The 20,531-nt window shown below is 43.1% G+C and overlaps 2 protein-coding genes, 2 long non-coding RNA genes and 1 pseudogene across 4 annotated transcripts; 3 read left to right on the top strand and 2 right to left on the bottom strand.

The window, feature by feature from the left end:
* The first annotated feature begins 546 nt into the window (after window positions 1-546).
* Window positions 547-2,919, top strand: LOC107304406. Its single transcript, XR_001550489.2, has 2 exons — window positions 547-940; window positions 2,424-2,919. It is a non-coding gene; the product is annotated as an uncharacterized LOC107304406 (long non-coding RNA).
* A 545-nt stretch (window positions 2,920-3,464) lies between these two features.
* Window positions 3,465-5,170, top strand: LOC107304447. Its single transcript, XM_015838532.1, has 4 exons — window positions 3,465-3,686; window positions 3,791-3,980; window positions 4,285-4,480; window positions 4,963-5,170. Exons 1-4 carry the CDS (start codon window positions 3,465-3,467, stop codon window positions 5,168-5,170), a joined length of 816 nt encoding a protein of 271 aa, XP_015694018.1.
* Window positions 5,171-9,113: 3,943 nt separating this feature from the next.
* Window positions 9,114-11,450, bottom strand: LOC102719874 (GDSL esterase/lipase APG-like). The gene is made up of 5 exons (XM_040525462.1): window positions 11,164-11,450; window positions 10,929-11,059; window positions 10,172-10,405; window positions 9,829-10,084; window positions 9,114-9,683 (listed from the first exon to the last, which is right to left on the bottom strand). Exons 1-5 carry the CDS (start codon window positions 11,414-11,416, stop codon window positions 9,487-9,489), a joined length of 1,071 nt encoding a protein of 356 aa, XP_040381396.1. The 5' UTR covers window positions 11,417-11,450; the 3' UTR covers window positions 9,114-9,486.
* On the top strand, window positions 10,289-12,110 carry LOC121054781. The gene is made up of 4 exons (XR_005812074.1): window positions 10,289-10,413; window positions 10,892-11,021; window positions 11,148-11,396; window positions 11,818-12,110. It is a non-coding gene; the product is annotated as an uncharacterized LOC121054781 (long non-coding RNA).
* Window positions 12,111-18,304: 6,194 nt separating this feature from the next.
* LOC102719594 lies at window positions 18,305-19,570 on the bottom strand (annotated as a pseudogene).
* Between the last annotated feature and the right edge of the window lie 961 nt (window positions 19,571-20,531).

Genomic DNA, 20,531 nt, shown 5'->3' with positions numbered 1-20,531 from the left:
AGAGAAGGCTGCTCGCTTAGACAGATGACCTTTATCACGGCCTCATAGACCATGCATAACTGGTACTTACGTTGTAACCTAGATCGCAACCACACATATGTGGATGTCTTGTTTTGGACCGACTTGAGCACACCCTAATCACCGTGTTTCATAGGCTTGGCAATTTGCATGTGAGGGTGGGACCCCAACCGGACAGGGTTCTGGGACAAAAAGCGTCTCCGCGGAGATTTGGGGTCGGGGACTGGTTTTTTAGATAAGAACAGATGATAATATTTAACTACGAGGATTTCCAAGGAATCTCAAAAAATTTTAAAAAAATCTTGAGTCATTACTAATACGAGGTCTCTCTAGTGATCAAACGTTTGAAAATTTTAGTTCTATCAATCAAATTCAATCACTGTTATTAGATGAGAATTACGTAAGTCAAAAATCTCATACATGCCCTCCTCTCTAGCCCCATATATTACGCATGTGTTTAATAAAGAAAAAGAAATCAAACGTTTGATAATAACAAAAGTGCTAATACAAAGCCTTTGGCATGGAACGGATTCCTCGAAGATTTGATTTTGAGGCAGGGGTCGAGGATTAATATCGGCCAACGCTAGCGTTCTATGTGTTTCGGCCGTTGGATCGTAGAACAGCGGCACAGATCGTCTCCTGCAGAAGGAGAAGCATAGCGGAAGAGGAACCGGACCGGATCCACTGGTTCCATTCCGGCGGCGGCGGCGGCGGCGGTGCCGGTTGGGCTTGTGCTCTCTCCGACGACCACGACCCCTTCCCTTCCCTTTCCTTCCCCGGGCAGCCTCCTTCCGCCGAAGCACGACCGCTCTCGTAGCCTCCGTCGAGTTGTACTGGACTTGTGGCGAGTGGAGATCTATCAATTAGACGTGGATTGTTCTGTTTCTTGTGGTGACAAACCCTAGCTTGCTCGGATTGTTCGGTGAGTTTTCTTTTGATGTTCTTAGGAAGTCAAATACCTAAATAGAAGGAAAGAATTGGCTGGCAATATGGGAGATTCAAGTAGTTCGGCCCCCATCTTGCGCAACCAGCAAAACTAATCTGGGATTGGTGGTGAACCTTGCAATTTGCCAGTTTTCAGTTTTCACGTAGAGTAATCTTTGCTGTTTCCTGCACTAGCAAACTGACACTTACATTTACATTTCAGCTACAATCCTTTAGCGCTGTCCTGTTTTATCCCTGTAACAAATTTATTTTTCCCCTAGTTTGTCACTTATCGGTACTCACTACCCGTTACGCAAACTTGTAGACCATCATCTTGTATTCCCAGCACATTTTAGTCTAACCTGCTAGAGATATTTTAACAAATGCAATCGACAAGCGAACTGGCGTTCGTCGATGGCAAAACATGGAATCAGATGCTTGTTGATGGCATTTGTTAGAATTTATGTACTTGTTATTATGCTTTATATCAGTGACAGCGAGCATTATAGAAGAAATTACGTTCACTTTTTATCTTCTTTCAGTGGTAGCTCACTTTTACTGTCTCCAGCCCCATTCCTCTGGTTTCCATTTTCTTTAAGTGGTAGTTAGCTTAATTTCTTGTCTAGCCATCATCTGAGTTCTGGGACTTCCAACAGCTATGTGCTGTTTTTTTTTTTTTGCAGTTTTCTACTCGTAGATGGACGTTTTAACAAATTTTGAACAGAGGCAAATTAGGAAATTTAACTTGATAATGAAAATGGGAATGTTTTCTAGTGAAAACTAGTTAAAATGCTCTGTTCTTAAAACTATTCCCATTTTCTATGGTAATTTTTAAGTACTTTCTGAAGAACAGAAATACTCACGCATATGGCTAGCAACTTCCTCTTACTCCAATTATTTTTATATGTTTTACAGCTATATTGCTCTTTTCCTTTGATCATTTTTAAGTAATTGCTGTAGAGCAAAAAATGCTACAGGTCACTTTTTCCAAGTCTAATTCAGAGAGCAGCACATGCAATTATTTACTTGTTAACTGCTCTAGGAATACTACCGTTGAGACCAAATCAGTGTTTAGTCTTGCTCTATAGCCAGGAAATGCATTCAGTTATTTGTTCTCTTAATGCAATAGCTCTGGTTAATTACTTGTCTCTAGCAATCCCTGTGTGTTCAGCTGGCCATACATGGGATGAAAATGCTTAAGAGTTTTTGGGATGTATTTTTTTTCTTGTGTGGATATATGAATAAGCTAAGATGGTAAAGGGGAACATCTTGCTAGTGAAAATATTGTAGACTGGTTCATCTTAAAAAAATGTTCTGGTCCTATTAGTTTTACAGCCATTGCTACTTTGCTTTATCATTTTAAGTGATTGCTGAGGAATAGGAAAACAATTCCACAAATATAACCTTATCAAATTCTATTTCATAAGGGTAACACTTTCACTTAGTATATTCCATATTTGCTCATTTTTTATTTGCTTCAGGAATAATACAATGGAGGTCAGACCGATGGTTGCTTTGCGTGCTGCCCTAGTTGGTGGGATAGCAGCATTTGCTAAGATTGGTGCTGCAATGAAAGCTGCAGGAGGTGCAAAGGTTGGTGCAGCGGCTGCAGCAATGACAGCTGCAGCAACAGCTGCTGTATCCGGGAAAGACACAAACAAAGATGATCCGAAGAGGGAAACAAAGTGATATATGCCATTAGTTAGGTGAGAAGCCGTGCATGGAAATGCCTCTCTCCGGAGTATGGATCCGCAGCTTACCTTCTTTTTTTTTTCTTCTTGGATTTCACTTCCAGCATCGCTGAAGAGTTTTAGAAGCTAATTGCGCCATCTGAAATGATGTCATAATAAGCTACTAGAAGATCAACTTTCATCTTACATGAGAAAGTTATGATCCTGGTGTTTTTTGTCTTGAGAATAAGCACTATTTTCTGATACATTTTACTAATTATGATAAATAAACCTAGTATTGGATGAGATGGAACACTATTTTCTGATACATTTTACTAATTATTCTCTCCGTTCCATATTATAAGACTTTTTGACAAGACCTAAATTTATATATGTGCTAATGAATTAGACTAATGGAGGGAGTAACTGTTATGTATGCTTCCCCTTTTTTTCCCCAAAAAAACATGCTATTTTCCTACGGTGCAGCCACATCACTGCTATTCTTATTGGCTTTCATGTGTACCTGTATCTCGTTAAAAACCGTATGCATACTCCCTTTCTTCTCAACACAATCTTACCCTGATTCTCACCAAATTTGTAAAGTGCCCTTTTATTTTCATGCATTTACAGTTGTTTAAATCCCAGTTCAAACTATCTTCAAACTTGCGCTCTCTCTCTACACTTTTTGAACGATTGGGCCGTCATATGGGCCTTAAGAGAATTGGCCATGGCCTCATTGCAGCCTATTTGACTCGCGCTAAAACCTCCTCAGCTTCCGTTTTCTTTTCTCCTCTCGCGGTGGCACCCACCGGCGCCGACGAGCCTCCGCTCTCCGCCGCCCAAATCCCAAGAATGGCATCGCCTCCCTTCCCCGTCGAAGCAATCACCCGCCTCCTCGCCGACCTGGCCTCCCGCCATCGCCCCTCTCCCGGAGGCGGCCGCTCCGGGGACCCCGTCGCAGCCTCCGTCTCCTCCCTCGCCGCGGCCCTCAACCCCCATGGCCGCGGCGTCTCCCCCTCCGGAACCAGGGTTCTCGACTCGGTGCTCTCCCTCATGTGCTTCGACCCACTGGAGGCAAGGACCTAGTCTCTCTCTCTCTCTCCGCCATTGCTGCAGCTCCCGGCCTTGTGCTAGCCCTCGTGCGGTTGGTGCTGATGGGATGGAGTGGTGTGGCGCAGGTGGATAGGGCTCGCGTCGACTGCCTGGTCCGCACCACCGTCTCCGCGCTCTCTGCGTCGATATCGTGTCGAGTGGATCGTACCGATGGCACCGAGATGCTCAGCGTCGGGGGCTCCGTCGCTCCCGGCGATTGCCGTGAGCTGGTACGCTCGTGCGCTGCCCTCCTGGAGAAATTTGGGGATTCTGATGGTGAGATATTATCCCTGATTCTCTCTGTGGCTCTGTGTTGACTTGTGATTGCGGCCAGCTGCTTTAGTGTTAGGTTCTAATTGCCAGCAATGATTTTATCTTGAATGGACCAGAGGATGATTTAGCATTCTTAGTGTGTGCCCTATGGTTTGTTTCTGTATTTGCAGCAATCGAACTATCGCAATTTGCAATGAAGGGCGCCACCTTATTAAAAGTCATATTTGTGACCCTATGCCTATAAATTGATGTTCTATCTATTGTTTTAGTGACTTAATTTTGGTCCTTTGTGTTTCTTCTTACGCAGTCGCAGAACACTCCTATGAACTATTGTATGCAGTTGTGAAAGCGGCACTGTTATCCCCCCATTATCAGTCCCTCTTTCCTTTACTGTACTATAGAGATGATGAAGGTAACACCAATGATACGGTGACCATTTCTTCAGTGTTAGCAAGGCATCCAACTTATCAAGTGCTTCCTAGTGATTACACAATCCCCCTGAGGTAAAAAAATGTCAGCTAATATGTAGTTTTCAACGGGGCACCTTGTTCACTGTGCTGCCTCAGGAAAAACATATGAGTTAATAAAGCACTAGCATTGATGCATTATTTGTTAAGGACACAAGGATGCAAAGAATCACATTATATGCCAATGTTTTACTTTTTTTTCTAGTGTGTCTGAATACACACAATTGCTTGGCCACAAGCATGTTGTATGAATATGGAAATAAAGCCAAGTGCAATTGCATTTTCAGAAGATTTTGGAAACCTCTCAAAAGTTAGTGATGTTTTCGACCTATTCAGTACAATTACCTTCACTTTGTCCTCCTGTCTTCCTTAAAACTTTTTTGGCAGTTCTAACTTTTACACAATCCATGCCAATCTACGATTACATAAACTAATGATTTATGATTTGAAATCTTCTTGCTATTTATTTTCACACACACACACATTTTAACATCATATTCTTTTTTTTTTTTTGGTAGGGTCCTTTTATGGCATATGAGTCCATCAATTCTAAAACACGAACTTTCAGCTCTACTACAAGAAGCTGTTAGAAGGCCCTTGCTTTGTCTGAGAAAAGAATTACATGATCGGATGGCATGGCGTGTGATTGTAATATGCTTGGTTTGCTCACCACTTACTTTTATGGAGACAAGATCATTATTTCATACTTGGTTTCTTATGACGTAAGTATGCACTTGAAAACATTCTTAGTAAATGTTTTATATTTTGTTTTGACTCTCAGTCTTGTGCCTTTGTCAGTCAGTTTCTCCAAGCACATTTACACTTAAAGCTACAAGCATTTTACAATTTAAAGGTGGTGTGTATCGATCTCATAATGAGCAAACTGGAATCTCACTTTAGAGATATCAAAACTCAAAAATGATCGAACTGATTTTGAGATGACTGCCACCAATGATCTCTTCAGTACATTGTTTCAATACACTTGAAACTGAGTAAATGCATGCACAAATATTACTATTTATCAATTTTTTTTCTCATTTCCTACTCCAACTCCATACCTTGGGTCGTAAAAATAACAACAATCTTGAATATTTCATGTTTTGTTGCCTTCCTTATTGGTCTGAATGATACTAGTATTGTACCATCACCCTATTAAGGATGCTATTTTACATGGTCTGCATATGTTATCACTTTTGCCAATGAAATTGTAACACTCTGAGCTTTTTTTTGTAAGGACCTTTGGTTTCTAAATTTACTTATTCTTTTACATATATTGTAATATTATATATCATTTATTTATGCAGGGGTCTGGGTGCTGTTCTAGAACTTCACACTGCAGTAGTGTCATCAGTATTAGATGTACTTTTTGAGCCAATGGCATGGGGATTATCCATGGAACTGGGGCAGAAACTTCCCTTTTCATATGATTATTTTCCCCGTCAAAATGTTGACTTGCTTGCGATACTAACTCGGCCACTCTCATGTAGAAGATTTCTGGATCTAACCTCATACATTGAATCCATAGTTTATTTGGAGAAAACAAAAACCCTTCACTCTACATGGAGTAACCTACAACCACATGCATCTGAGGGATCGGTAAAATACAGTTCTTTTTGGTACGCTTATTCAACATGCAAACAAGGCTATCAGGATTTTTAGCATTTTGTGCAATGCAGGACTAATTGTTCCTGCTACAATTGTGGTGCTGCAGGTCGATGATTGTGAATTTCCCTCTTTGGTTTAATTTTGCAACTGCTTTACTTTTCCATCGGGAAGGTTCACATAACTACTTATCAGAAGTGTTATCCATGGAAATAGTTTCTGAATCAATTCAAGAGGTCAGTCTTGCTAACAGGGCAGCCTTCTACCTTTCTTGGGTGTTATGCCCATCTAATGAAGATCAACGCCAGATGTTGGCTGGGAACATTATGGAACTATCACATTCTTGGGCGAGAAACAACAAAAAAGGCCTGAGCTACGTGCACCATACTAGTACTGTAAATCATAGGAGGAAGCTACGAATACCCACGATGGGGGATACAGAGAAACTACATCTGTCAACCAACCCTGTCAGTTCCTTGATTAAAGAATTTGATGATCGCTGTGTGAAGTTCTGTAGAGTAACAGCTAATAGTCAAGTGCAAGCTGAAGAACTATCAGACCTTCCCATATGCTTTAATTTTCTGCATTTACGGATCCCTTTAGGAATATTACTCGTGTCCTCTAGTTTTGTTAATGATCAGGACTGTGACATGCTTCTGCGCTACACAAGCACTGGACAGGTTCTGGAGTCAAATGAGGTGCAGAGAAAAACAAAAGATTATATCGGTAATGATATTTTTTCAGCTAGCTGCAAAGGTTCTGCTGAAATATGGGCTTCAGCTGGTGCATCTCTCATCTTTGGGTGGCTTGACATTATTGTCGGTTTGTCCGCAGTTATCTTTGAATGTGAAGATATATGCGATCGTTTTGTCAGTCAACTCAAAAGCAAGACAAGCCCATACTTGCTCAAATGTGTACATTCATTGCTTGAAGGGCTGGATGAGTCAAGTCAAAGAGACTTTCTGGTTGACCTTCATGATAGATTGCTGAACTGGAATAAGAAAGGGCAACGTTTTGATGGCTTTGAGGCATTTGAAGATATTATCCTTCATATGAACAACAAGTTTCATTGTAGAACGTAGATGAGTTAGCACAAATGAATAACCTTTTCTTTTTGCCGGGCTGGCAGATAATGCCAAAAGAATTTATTACATCTGAAGAGTGCAGCAGGAAGAACAAGATCAACAAGGTTGTTGGATGCTGTACTCAGGGCCCCAACCACCGGTCCACATTATGGATGAATAAACTGCCCTCAGTTTCTGCAGTAAGTACTGATGGCACCTCCTAACTCATACAGCAGGGCACATACTGCAAGAATGCACATTCAATGCGTTTAGATAAGGGATTTGATGTACTACCTCCATACCTTCGTCTTAAAATGTAAGCATTTCTAAATTCAGATTGTTTAACAATGATTAAGGTTGAGAGAAAAAAAAAAGACTATGATACCTTTTAATAAATGAGAGTGAATGGGGATGAGAGGATAAGTGGGGCTAAATAGAAATAATTTTAAATGGGAAATGATTGATGAGACAAGTAATGTTGTGAATAGCACTAGAAATACTTATCTTTTGATATAAGATTTAAATCTCAGAAATACATTTTTTAATGGAGGGATTAACTACGACATGTGTGCTCCTTTTGGCCATTTCCTCCCTGATCCTGAATGGTAGGTCCTGTTTGTGCAAGCACTATAAAGTCTACAACCAATTCTGATAACTCCTAGTCCTAGATAATGTAGAGTAATATCTGCCAGTTATAGATATCGTAAAAAAGGTAATAACTGTGTTACATACTGGGCCAAGTAAAAAAATAACGTACAAGTTTCTGCTGTCATTTTCTCTTTGTGGCAATGTGGCTAGCTTGTGAACACTGAATTATTTAATAAAGTTAAATATCAAGAACTAAAAACGTGGATGCTGCTGGATGTTATATTTAGATCAAGTCATTTCTACATGATGTGTGAATTGAAGAAAGTCTAATAAAAATTCTGCTTTTGCAGTTTGCACCATATCTGGTACTCTTGATGACTGTAACTGTCACACTGTTGTGGGGTTACTACCTTGTTGGTTCTCAATCTATGTCCAGTTCAAATGATCGGTCCTTTAATAGATGTTGTATTATTGAGTATAGTGTGATGTACTTGCTTATTAGCCTTTGGGACATCACCTCCCTGGATGAAACAGCGCTAACTCTTAGAAAGATCGAAATCAATGTTGATGAATTGACCATTCTGGATTCTGAACAAGCTAGTGCTTGGGTGTCAGTCACGATGTACTAGGGGAAACTGCTGCTTTCTAACGATTATTGTCTCAATGGACTGATGGTATACATGCCATGAAGGATATCTCATAAAAAAAGTTTCCAGTAGCTGGTCAATCTAGTACGTACTACATGATGATTGCAGTAATCCAGTATAGCTGTGTTGATTCGTGCATGAAGATTGCAACTCAAAGGATCAAGGTGGTGTTTGAGTCCAATGTAGAGTACTTTTATACAGAAAGTTTTTGTATGAAACACATTGTTTATAGAAATGGTGTTTGGAAAAAATCCATGATTTCCCATGGGGAATGAACAGGGCCCAAAATGTGAGGCTGTGAGCTGGTCTAACATTGTAGGTGTGTGAGCTGTCTCAAGTGCTGACTAACTTGAAGGTTGTTGTAATGCTTCTGTTGATTGGTAATGGGATCTCTTTAAGGCATAGTTTTCCTGGTCTGTCAGTCTTCAATTCTCATAGAAGCACCAGCAGATTTCAAAGCAGATGGTCTGCAGGTATCCCTTTTTTTTCCTCGTTAGTTTGACAAATTTTTCCAAGGCATATATCAGTTTTTGTTAATAAAGACGCATGCATTGATTTCAGCTACTGGCTCTTACCTGTAGGTTCAACATCGGTTCATGGGGCAACTGGTGGATTGGATGGATATCTTTTGACGGAGAAGCTGGAATAGTAATCTTATGGCGTTCTGATCAACGTTCTTTTGATGTGCTAACAAGCAAGAATCAAAATGCTCAGATCAACTAGGTACTACGGAAACCTGGTGCGACCATTCTAATTAAAGGACTCTTCTTAACTACTTGCTGCTTTATATTTATCTCCATGCATCTGCTGCTTGAAGACAACGATATTCTTTGCTCATCTGGAGAGCACACATTCTTACAAATATCAAGAGAATTACAATATAGCAATACTGTTCATTACATCACACCATCAATATTTTAACACCCTAATAACTATATGATATATTTAGGTTGGATTTAAGTTGCAGTAATGTAGGAGACAGATTCACAGATGCACATGTTTGTAGAGACAAACTATACTGTTCTTTATGCAAATTGGTCACTGTAGAGCACTGTTTCTTAGGCTCTGAAACACAGCAGAACCTGCGAAACTAATTAGCACCTGCATCACCGCACAGTTTCAGTGTTTCACACCGATGGGGTTATGTAACTAAGCTTATCCCGGCCGACATTGTGGACTCGGCGATGACGAGGTTGGCCGCCTCTGATGGGTGCACGCCGTCGAAGTACACGAAGTCGCTGGCGTTCCGGCACAGCCCCGCCGTCGCCGGGTTGCAGAGGAAGACCCTCGTCTTCCTTGTCCCCGTCTGGCAGCATGTCTTCCTCGCCTCCTTGAAGCCTAACCAGAGCATGCATGCATATCCAATTAAATGCCCGTTTACTGCAACATAATCGGTCATTTTTCTAATCGAATGTGTGATTCGCACGCATGATGAACTTTCGTCAATGATCCATGGTACTCATCGCTTGATCTGGGTTACTACCTTGCGATGCAGGTGACTCGGAGAGCTCACGGAGCGGCGTGTAGATGTCGAAGATGGCGATCTTGAGGTCGGAGTGCTTCTTCGCCAGCGCTTCGACGGTGGCGTTCAGCTTGCTGTTGAAGGTCTCAGCGTCGCCATTGAGCCTCGCCACGCAGCCGCGGCCACCCTTGCCGTACAGCCTGATCGACGCCGGCAGGCAGCCCAGCGGCGGCATGGACGTCACGCCGATCCGCCGTGCCCCCATCCTATACAACTCCTGCACAAGCCGGCCGGCCCAGCCGTCGTCACAAGTCTGCATATTGTACATGCAGTGAACAGCTGAGATCGATGGCGGCGTACTGACGTCGGCGAAGCCGGAGAAGATGCCGACGAGGAGGTCGCAGTAGCTGCTGACGTCGTAGCGCCCCGACAGCGAGGCGTTGTGGTAGTAGTTCTGGAGGAAATCGCCGGTCCCGGTGCTGACGACGTACAGCGCGTCGGACAGGATGGCGCTGGCGTTCTCCCGGCCGACCAACGCCGCAAGCTTGGACTGGTACTCCCTGTAGTACTTGAGCTGCTGCGTCAACGTGATTGCATCCTGCGTAGGTATGAAACCCGTACACAGTCAGTTTGTCACCTCGTGATTTCATCTAAATTACTACCAAAATAGAAGAGACAATTACAAATTTATTACCGGTTTAAAACGTTATTATAAAACTGACACTAGAAAATTTAAAAATAACACTAGAACCGTTCTTCCAGTGGCATCCTTGCAATTTAGAAAAAAACTAATGATAAATTTGCAAAAGCTAATAGAAACGGTCTCTTTCTTGTGTTTAACTCCTGTCAAAACTCTCTGGCACTTCTATTAGTGGAAATTAATGGGAGGGGATCAACCCTCTCTTGCTTAAAGAAACTTCCAAAAATGGCAGTATGGCACCTAAGCTGATTAAGTAAACACTTGTAGTTCTCTATCTATGTAGTAGCTTTATGTTTCATTTGGAAGAAGTATTTACCTTATATATCTCTCTATCTATATATATGTTGCTTTATGTTTAAGTAAGAAGAGTATCTACATGTGTAGCTTGCTGGAACATGTTACATACGTATAGAGCACTTACATACATGGCCGCCGTGTCGTCGTGGTAGCTGGACGCCGCCGAGGCGAAGTTGGCGCCAAGAAGAAGGTTCTTCCCCGACGCTTGCGGACTAAGGTACGGTGGCGCGTAGCTCTCAAAGCCGAGCGTCTCAGCTGCACCAGATCAATTTTACAGCAAAAGTTAGCATTGCAACTTAATTAGCAGTACAGCCTAATGGGAGAGTCGTGTGCATGCATGCAGGATAATTGTGGTCAACCGGTGATGTCGGTGACGATCTTGCCGTCGGAGAACCTCCCGGTCGGCCTGCGACGGTGGAAGTTCACCCCGTACGGCACGTAGTTGGCCTTGAAGACGGCGCCGGGCAGGTAGTTGTTGTTGCCGACGTCGATGGTCGAGTCACCGAAGGAGAACACCGCCGGCACGATCTGCGCCTGGACGCCGCCGTCCATCGCCGGCGAGAGGATCAGCAGAGACATCGCCAGCAGCAGCGTAAGCCTTACTCGTGCCATGTTAATTCTTCTCCTGATTAGTGTCTCCTCTAGCTAGGAGAGGCCAGGTAGCTTTTAACATCTAGCCAAGCACACTTATATATAGTGAGTAGTTATACCACAATAATTAGTAAGACATCCATTTTTCGTATTTTCGTAGGAAACCCATAATCGATCTGGATATAATTTGCAGTTGGCCGTAACATTTAAGACGGTGCGAGCTACCTGTGCCGACACGACCGCTGTTTAATTGTGCCAACACTCATTCATTTGTACGGTTTAATGCACGATTCCATTCGTGACACTCAACTGTCAACCGCCTAATGGCGACTCCAAATTTGCTCATACCAAATAAAGCAGCATCGACAGCGATGCAGCCATATCTCTCTATGACTAATTGATTATGCATTTTTATTCTGCAGGGAACGTACACGTACTGCAGTCAACACTCAGCAGGTGTGAGTTGCTGCTACCTGTCTGCTAGCTATTGCAGTATCTCTCAGGTAATTTCACAGGTCAACAAAAAGTATTTACTTCCAGGCTTCCTTTTGTTTAGTTAGCTTTGCTAGCTGAATTGTTGTTGGACGGCGGATAGCATCCTTAAATCATCACCAAACCTATCTGGTCTGGATTCCAGTCCGAATCTTTGATTGTAAAACCACGTGCTGCAATCTCGTCAGTCTCTTCGCAATTTGTGGTTGGCCGTTTAGGAAGGATGTGGGTCATCTTAATTAAGTGCTCTCATATCGTTCAGAACGTATTACGTCTCTAGCGTTGGGTAGACCACGTACCAACACTTTTTTTTTAAACTAAGCCAGGTTGCCTGGTGCTATATTAAGAAGGTAGAGGTTATTTACAAGTTGGGCCACATGGTTGCCCAGAGCAAACAACGAAGAAGGTTAAAACAAACAACACAGCTGCTTGGTACTACATGGTCCTTTAGGAATCATGGCACTATTCTCGCTAGATCGGCCGCACCGCAAAACACCCATGTCTTCAGTTCAACTTTATTTTTATTGATCAGGCGTGTGCTATCCATTGTTTCTTTTTTGACGACGAAGGAAGTGGACGCTTTGTGAGCTCCAGACCGGCCACCGCCGATGGTGAGGAGAGACATAGATCTAGGCCGTGTTCGTTTGGCACGATAACTAAGCTGTATTTCCTCGTTTTCATTTTCCGAATGGTGTGTTTTACAAAAATTTTTTATAGAAAAGTTGCTTTAAAAATTCAAATCAATATATTTTTTATTTTTTTATAATTAATAATTAATTAATCATGTACTAACCTATTATCGTTTTTCACGCTGGTTAACTACCACCATACTGAACATAACCTTGGCAAATCTTGAAAGTGTTATAATATGTAATAAATGGAGTACGGTAGAAACAATCATATAACATATTTTCTCATTTCACGTTATATGAACTTTTAGTCTTGTTTAGATTTATTTGTGTGCTAATAAATTCAGACATGTATATAAAACATATACATTTATATATGGATGAATTTAGATAAATTCAAAATATCTTAAAATATGGAACGGATAGAGTAATATCATCAAGCTTTGCTACCATCACAGTACACTTGCTATACTTCTCTGCCACTGTTTCTTACTGTGCACAAATGCAATTCTCATGGGCGGAATTACATCCCAGGCAGCCACGCGGCTGCCCGGGCTTTCCGGCACCAAAAACCATCGGATTATTAGCAATTACGTAATAAAAACACTCTTAATCAAGCAATTAAGAGTATAGATTATATACTTGATTTTAGTTATGTTTGTCCGTCGCTCAGGCTTTAAATAATTTCTCGCTACCACTAGCGCTTTTCTGACATTGCTTGGTAGCAGTGGCGGAACCAGAAATAAAAAATAGATGGGGCGAACTCAATAAGAACACACGAATGTAATCCATACCATAATACTATAATCATATATAATTTATCATATGCTAAAAGATAACAGAAGACATGTCAATTAATAAAATGTCAATTTGATAGCCAACTAGTCAAATATCTTTAAAACTTGGATAATATATGAGAAGACATACAACAAATAAATCATTTTGCTTTTTTAAGTTCTTTATAAGGTTTTGGCAAATCTTTTCTCCTATCACCCATGGCTTAAAACTTTTTGTTAACCTTTTCAAAATCAAATCCTCTAAAAATGTCACTCTCAATATCATATCAACGAGACAAATAGACAATGGATTAATATAAAAAGATTGGAACAAAATGTAATTCAACTAGTCCTAGTAGTCTAATTAATCTATTAGATATCTAGAGAAACAACTAAGAGCATAGCACATGCGCAAAGTAGTCAGTAGAAGCAGTGCAATTGTGCAAATCAGCAAACACCAAAACTTGGGGATCGTCGGCATCGGGCGGGGGACCGGCGGCGGGCACTGTGCAGCAGCGCAGCTAGCCACAGGCACCGGCTGTTGGAACTTTGACGGCCATTGCAGTGCTGCACAACCATGGGCATCAGCGATCGGTGGGCTGCGGTCATGAGGCAGGCAGCTTGCTGAGCAACGAGTTGGCTCTAAGGGGTTGGGGGGTGGGGGCGACGCGACCCGAAGCTGGGCCGGTCGCCCCACCCTGCCCAATGGGCAGTTCCGCCCCTGCTTGGTAGTATTAGAGGATGCAAATCCAATGTTGATGTATGTATTAGCCAAAAAAAGAAAACAATTTATACGGCTCGGTTACAACTATATTTTGCCCTGTTTTGGACTCTGTATTTATAAGTTTATGTCTTACTAATTTTTAATTTATCTATACAATAAAGTAGATGGTCACAATAATAAATTTCTTGATAATCTAAATCAAACGGATCCTAAACATATTCCGGAAAAAACCACGTCGGAAACGGCCGCAGTGAGTTGCCTCTGAGCAGCACGCTGGGCTCGAAATAACTAGGAGGATCCTGCTTCACGCCGTCAGCCATGAGGTACACACAGCGGCTCCGCGGAGCTCCGCCGCATTGCCCTGGGACAAACGTTCTGGGAGCTCGCCGGCTGTGGCACAGCAGCAGCGCCGGCGTCGACTCCGGCGCCAGAAGCGGCGTGATCGTGCCGCCGTCGACGCTCATGTCGTACACGCCGGAGTCGCCGAGGGGTTCTTGGGTGTCCTTAGGAATCGAGAGGTGCTCGTGGAGGAAGTAGACGCAGTCTCCGCGAGCTCCACCGCCGACCGGGAGGGACCTGGAGCTCTGCTTGCTGACGAAGAGCGCGTGGCCGTCCAGGCCGTCGAGCTTCGTCGTCCACCGGCCATGGGCGGCGCTGCTCAGGTCCGCCGCGAAGACCTCCACCCGGATGGTCCTCTCGCGATTGGGGACGGTGAAGTCGAACGGAGAAGCTGGTGGTATCTGGATCCACCGTTTCACCATCAGCAACCTGTCGCCCGACGCGACGAGGTATCGCCGGAGCCGGACATGGTGGTGGAGGTCTATCCGGTCGTCGTCGACGTCATAGCTCGAACTGCTCGTTTCGTCGTCGGCGTAGCTAGGGTCATCGGCGATGCAGTTGGTGCCAGACAATGTCAAAGGTGTTGTTGTTTGATCTTGAACGGAAATCCGGCCATGGTGATCACGGAGATAGAGGACATGGAGTCCGTCGTGTTCGTTGAGCGCGTAGAGCTTTCCTTGGAACTGCTCAATGTCAACGATGCCACGCTTGCCGACGCGGGGCATCCACTTCTTGATTACCGGCGGCGGCGGCGACGACGACGACGGCGAACCGACCTCAGGCGACGGTGTCGTGAGAGAAGAAATCATGATCGACTGTCCATGGTGCAGACCGGCGGCAAGCTGCGGATCCGGCGAAGAAGCTTCTAATTGCGCCGGTGAGCGCAGCATGATCAGCTTGTCCATGTCGTCGGTGTCAAAGAAGTGGGGACGGAACCCAGACGGAGCTAGCTCGGGGAGTGGGGTCGCCGCCGCCGCCGCGGAGAGAGGGTTGAGGAGGAAGCGCCTGCGGCTGCCGCGGGTGACGAGTAGCATGGCGCCGGCCGCGCCGTAGCAGGTGGCGCCCTCCGGGACCGGCGCATGGTGCAGCGAGCCGCCGGCGAGGTCAAAGAGCGTCCCGTCGCGGAAGGCGACCCAGGGGAACGGCGGCGGCAGGCCGCGCGCCGGCGTGCCACGAGCGGCAGACGGCGCGGAGGCGGACGCGCTCGGCGGCGGACTCGATGCGCGACATAGTGACGCCCAGCATCTCCGATGAGAGGTCCGACCATCGCCGGCCTTTCCGAGATGTCGTCGTCGAAGCCACCATCGTACGTGCACGTGGTTAATTTGGCTTATGCGTGCATGGTTTGCTTGTCGAACTAATTAATTGAGATTATGCGAACCAAATTAAGATACCAGTCGATAAATCTGAATCCGTATATGATAAGAACCGTGTAGGTAAACGTGTGATATTTTCGGTAAACGTGTATAAATAAACGTGTGATATTTTCGGCATATGATAAGAACCGTACACGTAAACATGTACGAGTAAACGTGTGATATTTTTGACATATGATAAGAACTGTACACGTAAACATGTACGAGTAAACGTGTGATATTTTCGGTATATGATAAGAACTGTACAGGTAAATGTGTACAAGTAAAGGTGTGATATCTTCGGTATATGATAAAAATTGTACAGGTAAACGTGTGATATTTTTTACAACAGGTGGTGACAGGGTGAATAGATATAATTTTTACAACATGTGTAATTTGCATGTCTTAAATAAATAAAAAAATTGAGAAAAATCGGTAACACCGATTATGACATAAGTATATACAACTATGCATGCATGATTAAATTTGATCTATCTAACGGATAGAGAACGGTACACGCACATATAAAATGTAATGATTTATTTCATCAAAATCTATTTAAATTTGACCTTTCAAAAAAATCTATTTAAATTTTATAGTTTTGCACAACTATTTAAGTGACTTAGGCCGCGTTCGTCCCCCCCGTAAGTTAACTTATCCCTCCTCGTTTTCCACGCGCACGCTTCCCGAACTGCTAAACGGTGTATTTTTTGCAAAAATTTTCTATAGAAAAAGTTATTTAAAAAATCATATTAATTAGTTTTATATTTTTTTTAATAATTAATAATTAATTAATCATATACTAATCTATTATTACGTTTTCCATGCCAAAGATAAGTTAACTTACCCATGCCATGCCGAACGTCCCCTTACAACATCTTAAGAGATGTCTAAAATTTATCCTTAAAACTAAATTTTGATAATTGAGCTAGAAAATATATCTCCAACAGGTTACCAAATACATTCCTAATATTCACACATGTCTAAAATTATCTCTTGTATCCTAAATTTGAGATAAAAATATATGTTCCTAATACAACTTATTTAGTTTTAGATTTTTATTGGAGGAGTGTATAATTTCTACGCCCAATATTTTTTGGATGAACCTAATACAAGTTTTTAGAAAATAAAATATTAACATTCTCATGCTCTTAGTGACATGCATACACCTAGATGTATATAGTTTCTTTAACATAATGATGCTCGGTTGTTTGAGGGCTTGTGGCAGCATGGATTCTGAAATTCATTTGGATGCCCTGATCAAATTAGGTAGTAATGGCATACTTGCCCGGGTTGTTCTCTAATTTTAACAGGAAAATACAAATTACGAGATGCTCTACAGCTCTATCCATCTGATTAGCATGTTGAAATATTTCGATAAGCTCCTTCCGAACGGATTCAAATCCCTGCTGGACTGCTGGCTGCTTGTAAATGGCAGAGATCTCTCATTCTTTGTCAACAACAAAAGGTCTTCACTAAGGCCTTTTTGACCCCAGATAACATGAAGAGCAGAAAGCCAGATGAGAGAAGTAAGTAATACAAAATGATCACATGAGAACATATCATGAAAGGAGCACCCAACCCACAATCATGATGCAGGTAGAAAACATGGAAGATAGGCTCCAGACAAATGTAAAGTTGTCAACAACAAAAGGTCCTTGCCTGATCCTAAACGCCCAACTTACATGGTGTTTGTCCGTCGGCACTAAGGCCTTCCAGTACTGCAAGAATAAAGAAGATGAAAACGCCAGCAGAACCGGCAAATTTGTGTTCCAAATCTGTAATTTCAAGTTTTCAACGAGTCATCAATGTCCAAGCCACAGCTGCAAAGCAAACCGTTCTCTTCCTCAGCAGTATGACAGTTCCTTTCAGCCAAACTTATCAGAGGTCCTCTAAGGTCACGGGAGATTTTGGCAAAATTTAAAGAATCTGAAAGCTCCAATAACAAATGAGCAATGTCCAAGTGAATAGAAATCGGTGGTCAAAATACACCGCATACAACTCGGTATTCATCTTCTCCTAGGGTCATTTGGATTGAAGGAATTTTATAGAAATACAGAGGACTAAATTCAAAAGAAAATTTTCCTACATCAGGTGTTTACATTGTGAGATTACGAGGCAGAAAATTTTGCATTGAAATTTAAAGGGGAAAAAAGATGAAAATCAATTGGGAGTTTCAGAGTTCTACCAAAGCATTCTCCTTAAAATTTATCGTTAAAAGCACCAACGCCCCAAACACCTCTTTTGAGCAAAACAATGCATTTTTCCTACAGCATTATACCAGCAATGGCATTGAGTTACTACGTTATGCTTCCTAGTCTATGAATTCTTGTTCCTGCAAACAAACATTTGGATACAAGTACTGCAAAAACATAGAGGGAAAAAAAAGGTGTAGTCCAAAAATACCATAAAGGAGCTAGATCTGAAATTCTTTTTCCTGATGTCTCCAAAACCTACGAGATCACATCTCAACCATCAGTAAAAACTTAATTGTGATGCTTGTTTCTCAAGTTCATGTCAAAACTCTGGATCAGGAGATGCCGAAAAGAGAGTGTAAATCAATACTAGCAACCAAGTATAGTATCCAGCTTAGTTCATGTTTCAGTGATGAAAAGTCAAGTTGGAAACCATGGTCCACCATATTCTGCAAGAGGCTCAGCTGCCGCAGTCTCCGGCAACAATGGCGCCACCATCCCATCTCTCATGCTGTACACACCACAATCCAAAAACGGATCTTCAGGCATCCCATACTTGATATCGTCGTGCAAGAAGTAGATGCAGTCCTCACCAGCTCCGTTAGCGAGCGACCTGGAGCAGCCCGAGCTAACAAAGAGAGCATGCCCCATCAGTGCATCGACCTTGATCCACCGTCCACAGCCTCCTCCGGTCAGGCCGTCCACTGCCTCAAAGACTTCGAAACAACGGGTCCTCTCGACAATGCCGCTATCTCTCGGCAGCATAGGTGGAAGGTTGATCCACCGTCGCACCATGAGCAGCCGATCGCCGGATCACGTACGAGTCGGCGGAGTAAGGTTTGAACCATTCATCGTCATCGTCACCCTCGTCGTCGCTTGGGCTGTGTATGCATTTGAAGTCAGACACCATGGGCTGTTCACCGAAGACTCCAAGGATGTAGATCGAGCTCCTCATCCTCATGACGCTTATCTATGGCTAGGCAGTAGAGCTTCCCTTGGAAGAGTGCGATGTCGACGATGGAGCCACCCGCAGGTGGTTTCCACTCTGCCACTGCACGCGGCTTTCCGGTAGTGATGAGGAGCCTCCCGCCGCTGATGAGGAAAGCGTTGATGTGATCGGAGATCAACACCGCCTTGTTGATTGGGGAGACGATCCGTCCACCCGATGCGTCGGCAAGGTGTTTGTACTCGACGTCTCGGTGAGATCGGGGAGAGGGGCCGTCGCCGAGGAGGAGGAGGAGGAGGGGTTCATCAAGGAGAGCACGCCGCCGTTGCGTGAGGAGGAGGTCGCTTCCGATGGACACAAGGTGCGTGACGTCGTCGGTGACGGGCAAGCAGTGGACTGCGCCGTCGGGGAGGGTGAGGAAGGTGCCGTCGGGAAGGACGAGCCAAGGGAGGAGCGGCGGCAGCAGCTTCGCCTGCAGCCGCGCGCCGGAGCGCCATGGGCGGCAGACGGCGGGGAGGCGGATGCGGTCGGCGTGGGATGGCAGGCGGAGGAGCACAAGGCCCAGGAGATCCGGCGGGAGGTCCGCCCACGAGCGATCACCGCTGGGATCCGGTGCGGCCATCGCCTGATCGAGAGAGGTCAGGCAGCAGCGGCGGCGGACAGCCGCCAACCTCGCCGTCACCGTCGCCGGCAAGCAGTTTAGGAAGGGGAATTTAACTATTTGCCACTCTTTCTTACCAACAGCCACTGCTCAAATGTCATTCTTGCTATTGTTTTTAATGTTTCGTCACAATAAAGGCGTACAAAGTCCGTTCTACCCCTTTTATCTCTTTTATATTTTATTCCCATAACTTTCCTTAGTTGCATGGTTTACTCTCGTTATTTCTAATAAGACACGATTACTAGAATTCTAAAATATCCTTTCGTCTAACTTGACTGGCTAACCATAATAAATAACATCACAACTCCTATCATGATGAATTAATATTTTACTCAAATCATATTTATAGAAAATTTCTACATTTTCAAAGTTTTTAAATGACATAATTAAATGTTTCTTTTCTTGTTAACAGATCAGGTATTAAATATGACGTACTAAAATAATGAATAAAAGTTTAATTTCTCAATCTCTATAGCTCGAGCACGAGTTAAACACATAGCATTATTAGAGTTAATTTGCATCTGTAGCTATTTTATTTACTATACAAATTATTTTAGCATACAAGTAAACATGGTAAACAAGTAAACAAGTAAACATGGTAAAGACAGGGATAGAACTGACCTTTTACATCCTTAGGATGGCAAAAAATAGAAACAACAGTAAGAGTGGCATTCGAGTAGGGGCTGTTGATAAGAGTGGCTATTAGTTAAATGAGCCGTTTAGGAATAGGGAAGGTCCGATGGAAATGAGTCGAAGTTTTGGGCTTGACAAGGTCCATTTGTTGAGTTTTGTATGGGCTTGTTCCGATTTAATTCTTTTACTAGAATATATAAGCATATTATTCATGTTTATCATCTCATGACAATAAAAATAGTAACAGTAATTTTTTAATAAAATAAAGAGTCAAACATTATATAAAAACTAAAATATGAACTTATTTTGGGACGAAGCGAGTATAAACACATGTCACATTATCTAAAACCAGCAGTATAGATAGAACATTGTAAATTAGAAACATT

The sequence above is a fragment of the Oryza brachyantha genome, chromosome 6 (assembly GCF_000231095.2).
Source record: "Oryza brachyantha chromosome 6, ObraRS2, whole genome shotgun sequence".
NCBI lineage: Eukaryota > Viridiplantae > Streptophyta > Magnoliopsida > Poales > Poaceae > Oryza > Oryza brachyantha.
This window is presented reverse-complemented; position numbering and strand designations above follow the sequence as displayed.

Excerpts from the sequence above, each read along its gene's own strand:
- LOC102719874 (XM_040525462.1), bottom strand. The coding sequence starts at position 11,416 with ATGGCACGAGTAAGGCTTACGCTGCTGCTGGCGATGTCTCTGCTGATC. Across the intron at positions 11,060-11,163 it reads GATCGTCACCGACATCACCG|CTGAGACGCTCGGCTTTGAG; the intron begins GTTGACCACAAT and ends GATCTGGTGCAG. Across the intron at positions 9,684-9,828 it reads CGAGTCACCTGCATCGCAAG|GCTTCAAGGAGGCGAGGAAG; the intron begins GTAGTAACCCAG and ends TGCTCTGGTTAG.
- LOC107304447 (XM_015838532.1), top strand. The coding sequence starts at position 3,465 with ATGGCATCGCCTCCCTTCCCCGTCGAAGCAATCACCCGCCTCCTCGCC. Across the intron at positions 3,687-3,790 it reads TGTGCTTCGACCCACTGGAG|GTGGATAGGGCTCGCGTCGA; the intron begins GCAAGGACCTAG and ends GGTGTGGCGCAG. Across the intron at positions 4,481-4,962 it reads GATTACACAATCCCCCTGAG|GGTCCTTTTATGGCATATGA; the intron begins GTAAAAAAATGT and ends TTTTTTTGGTAG.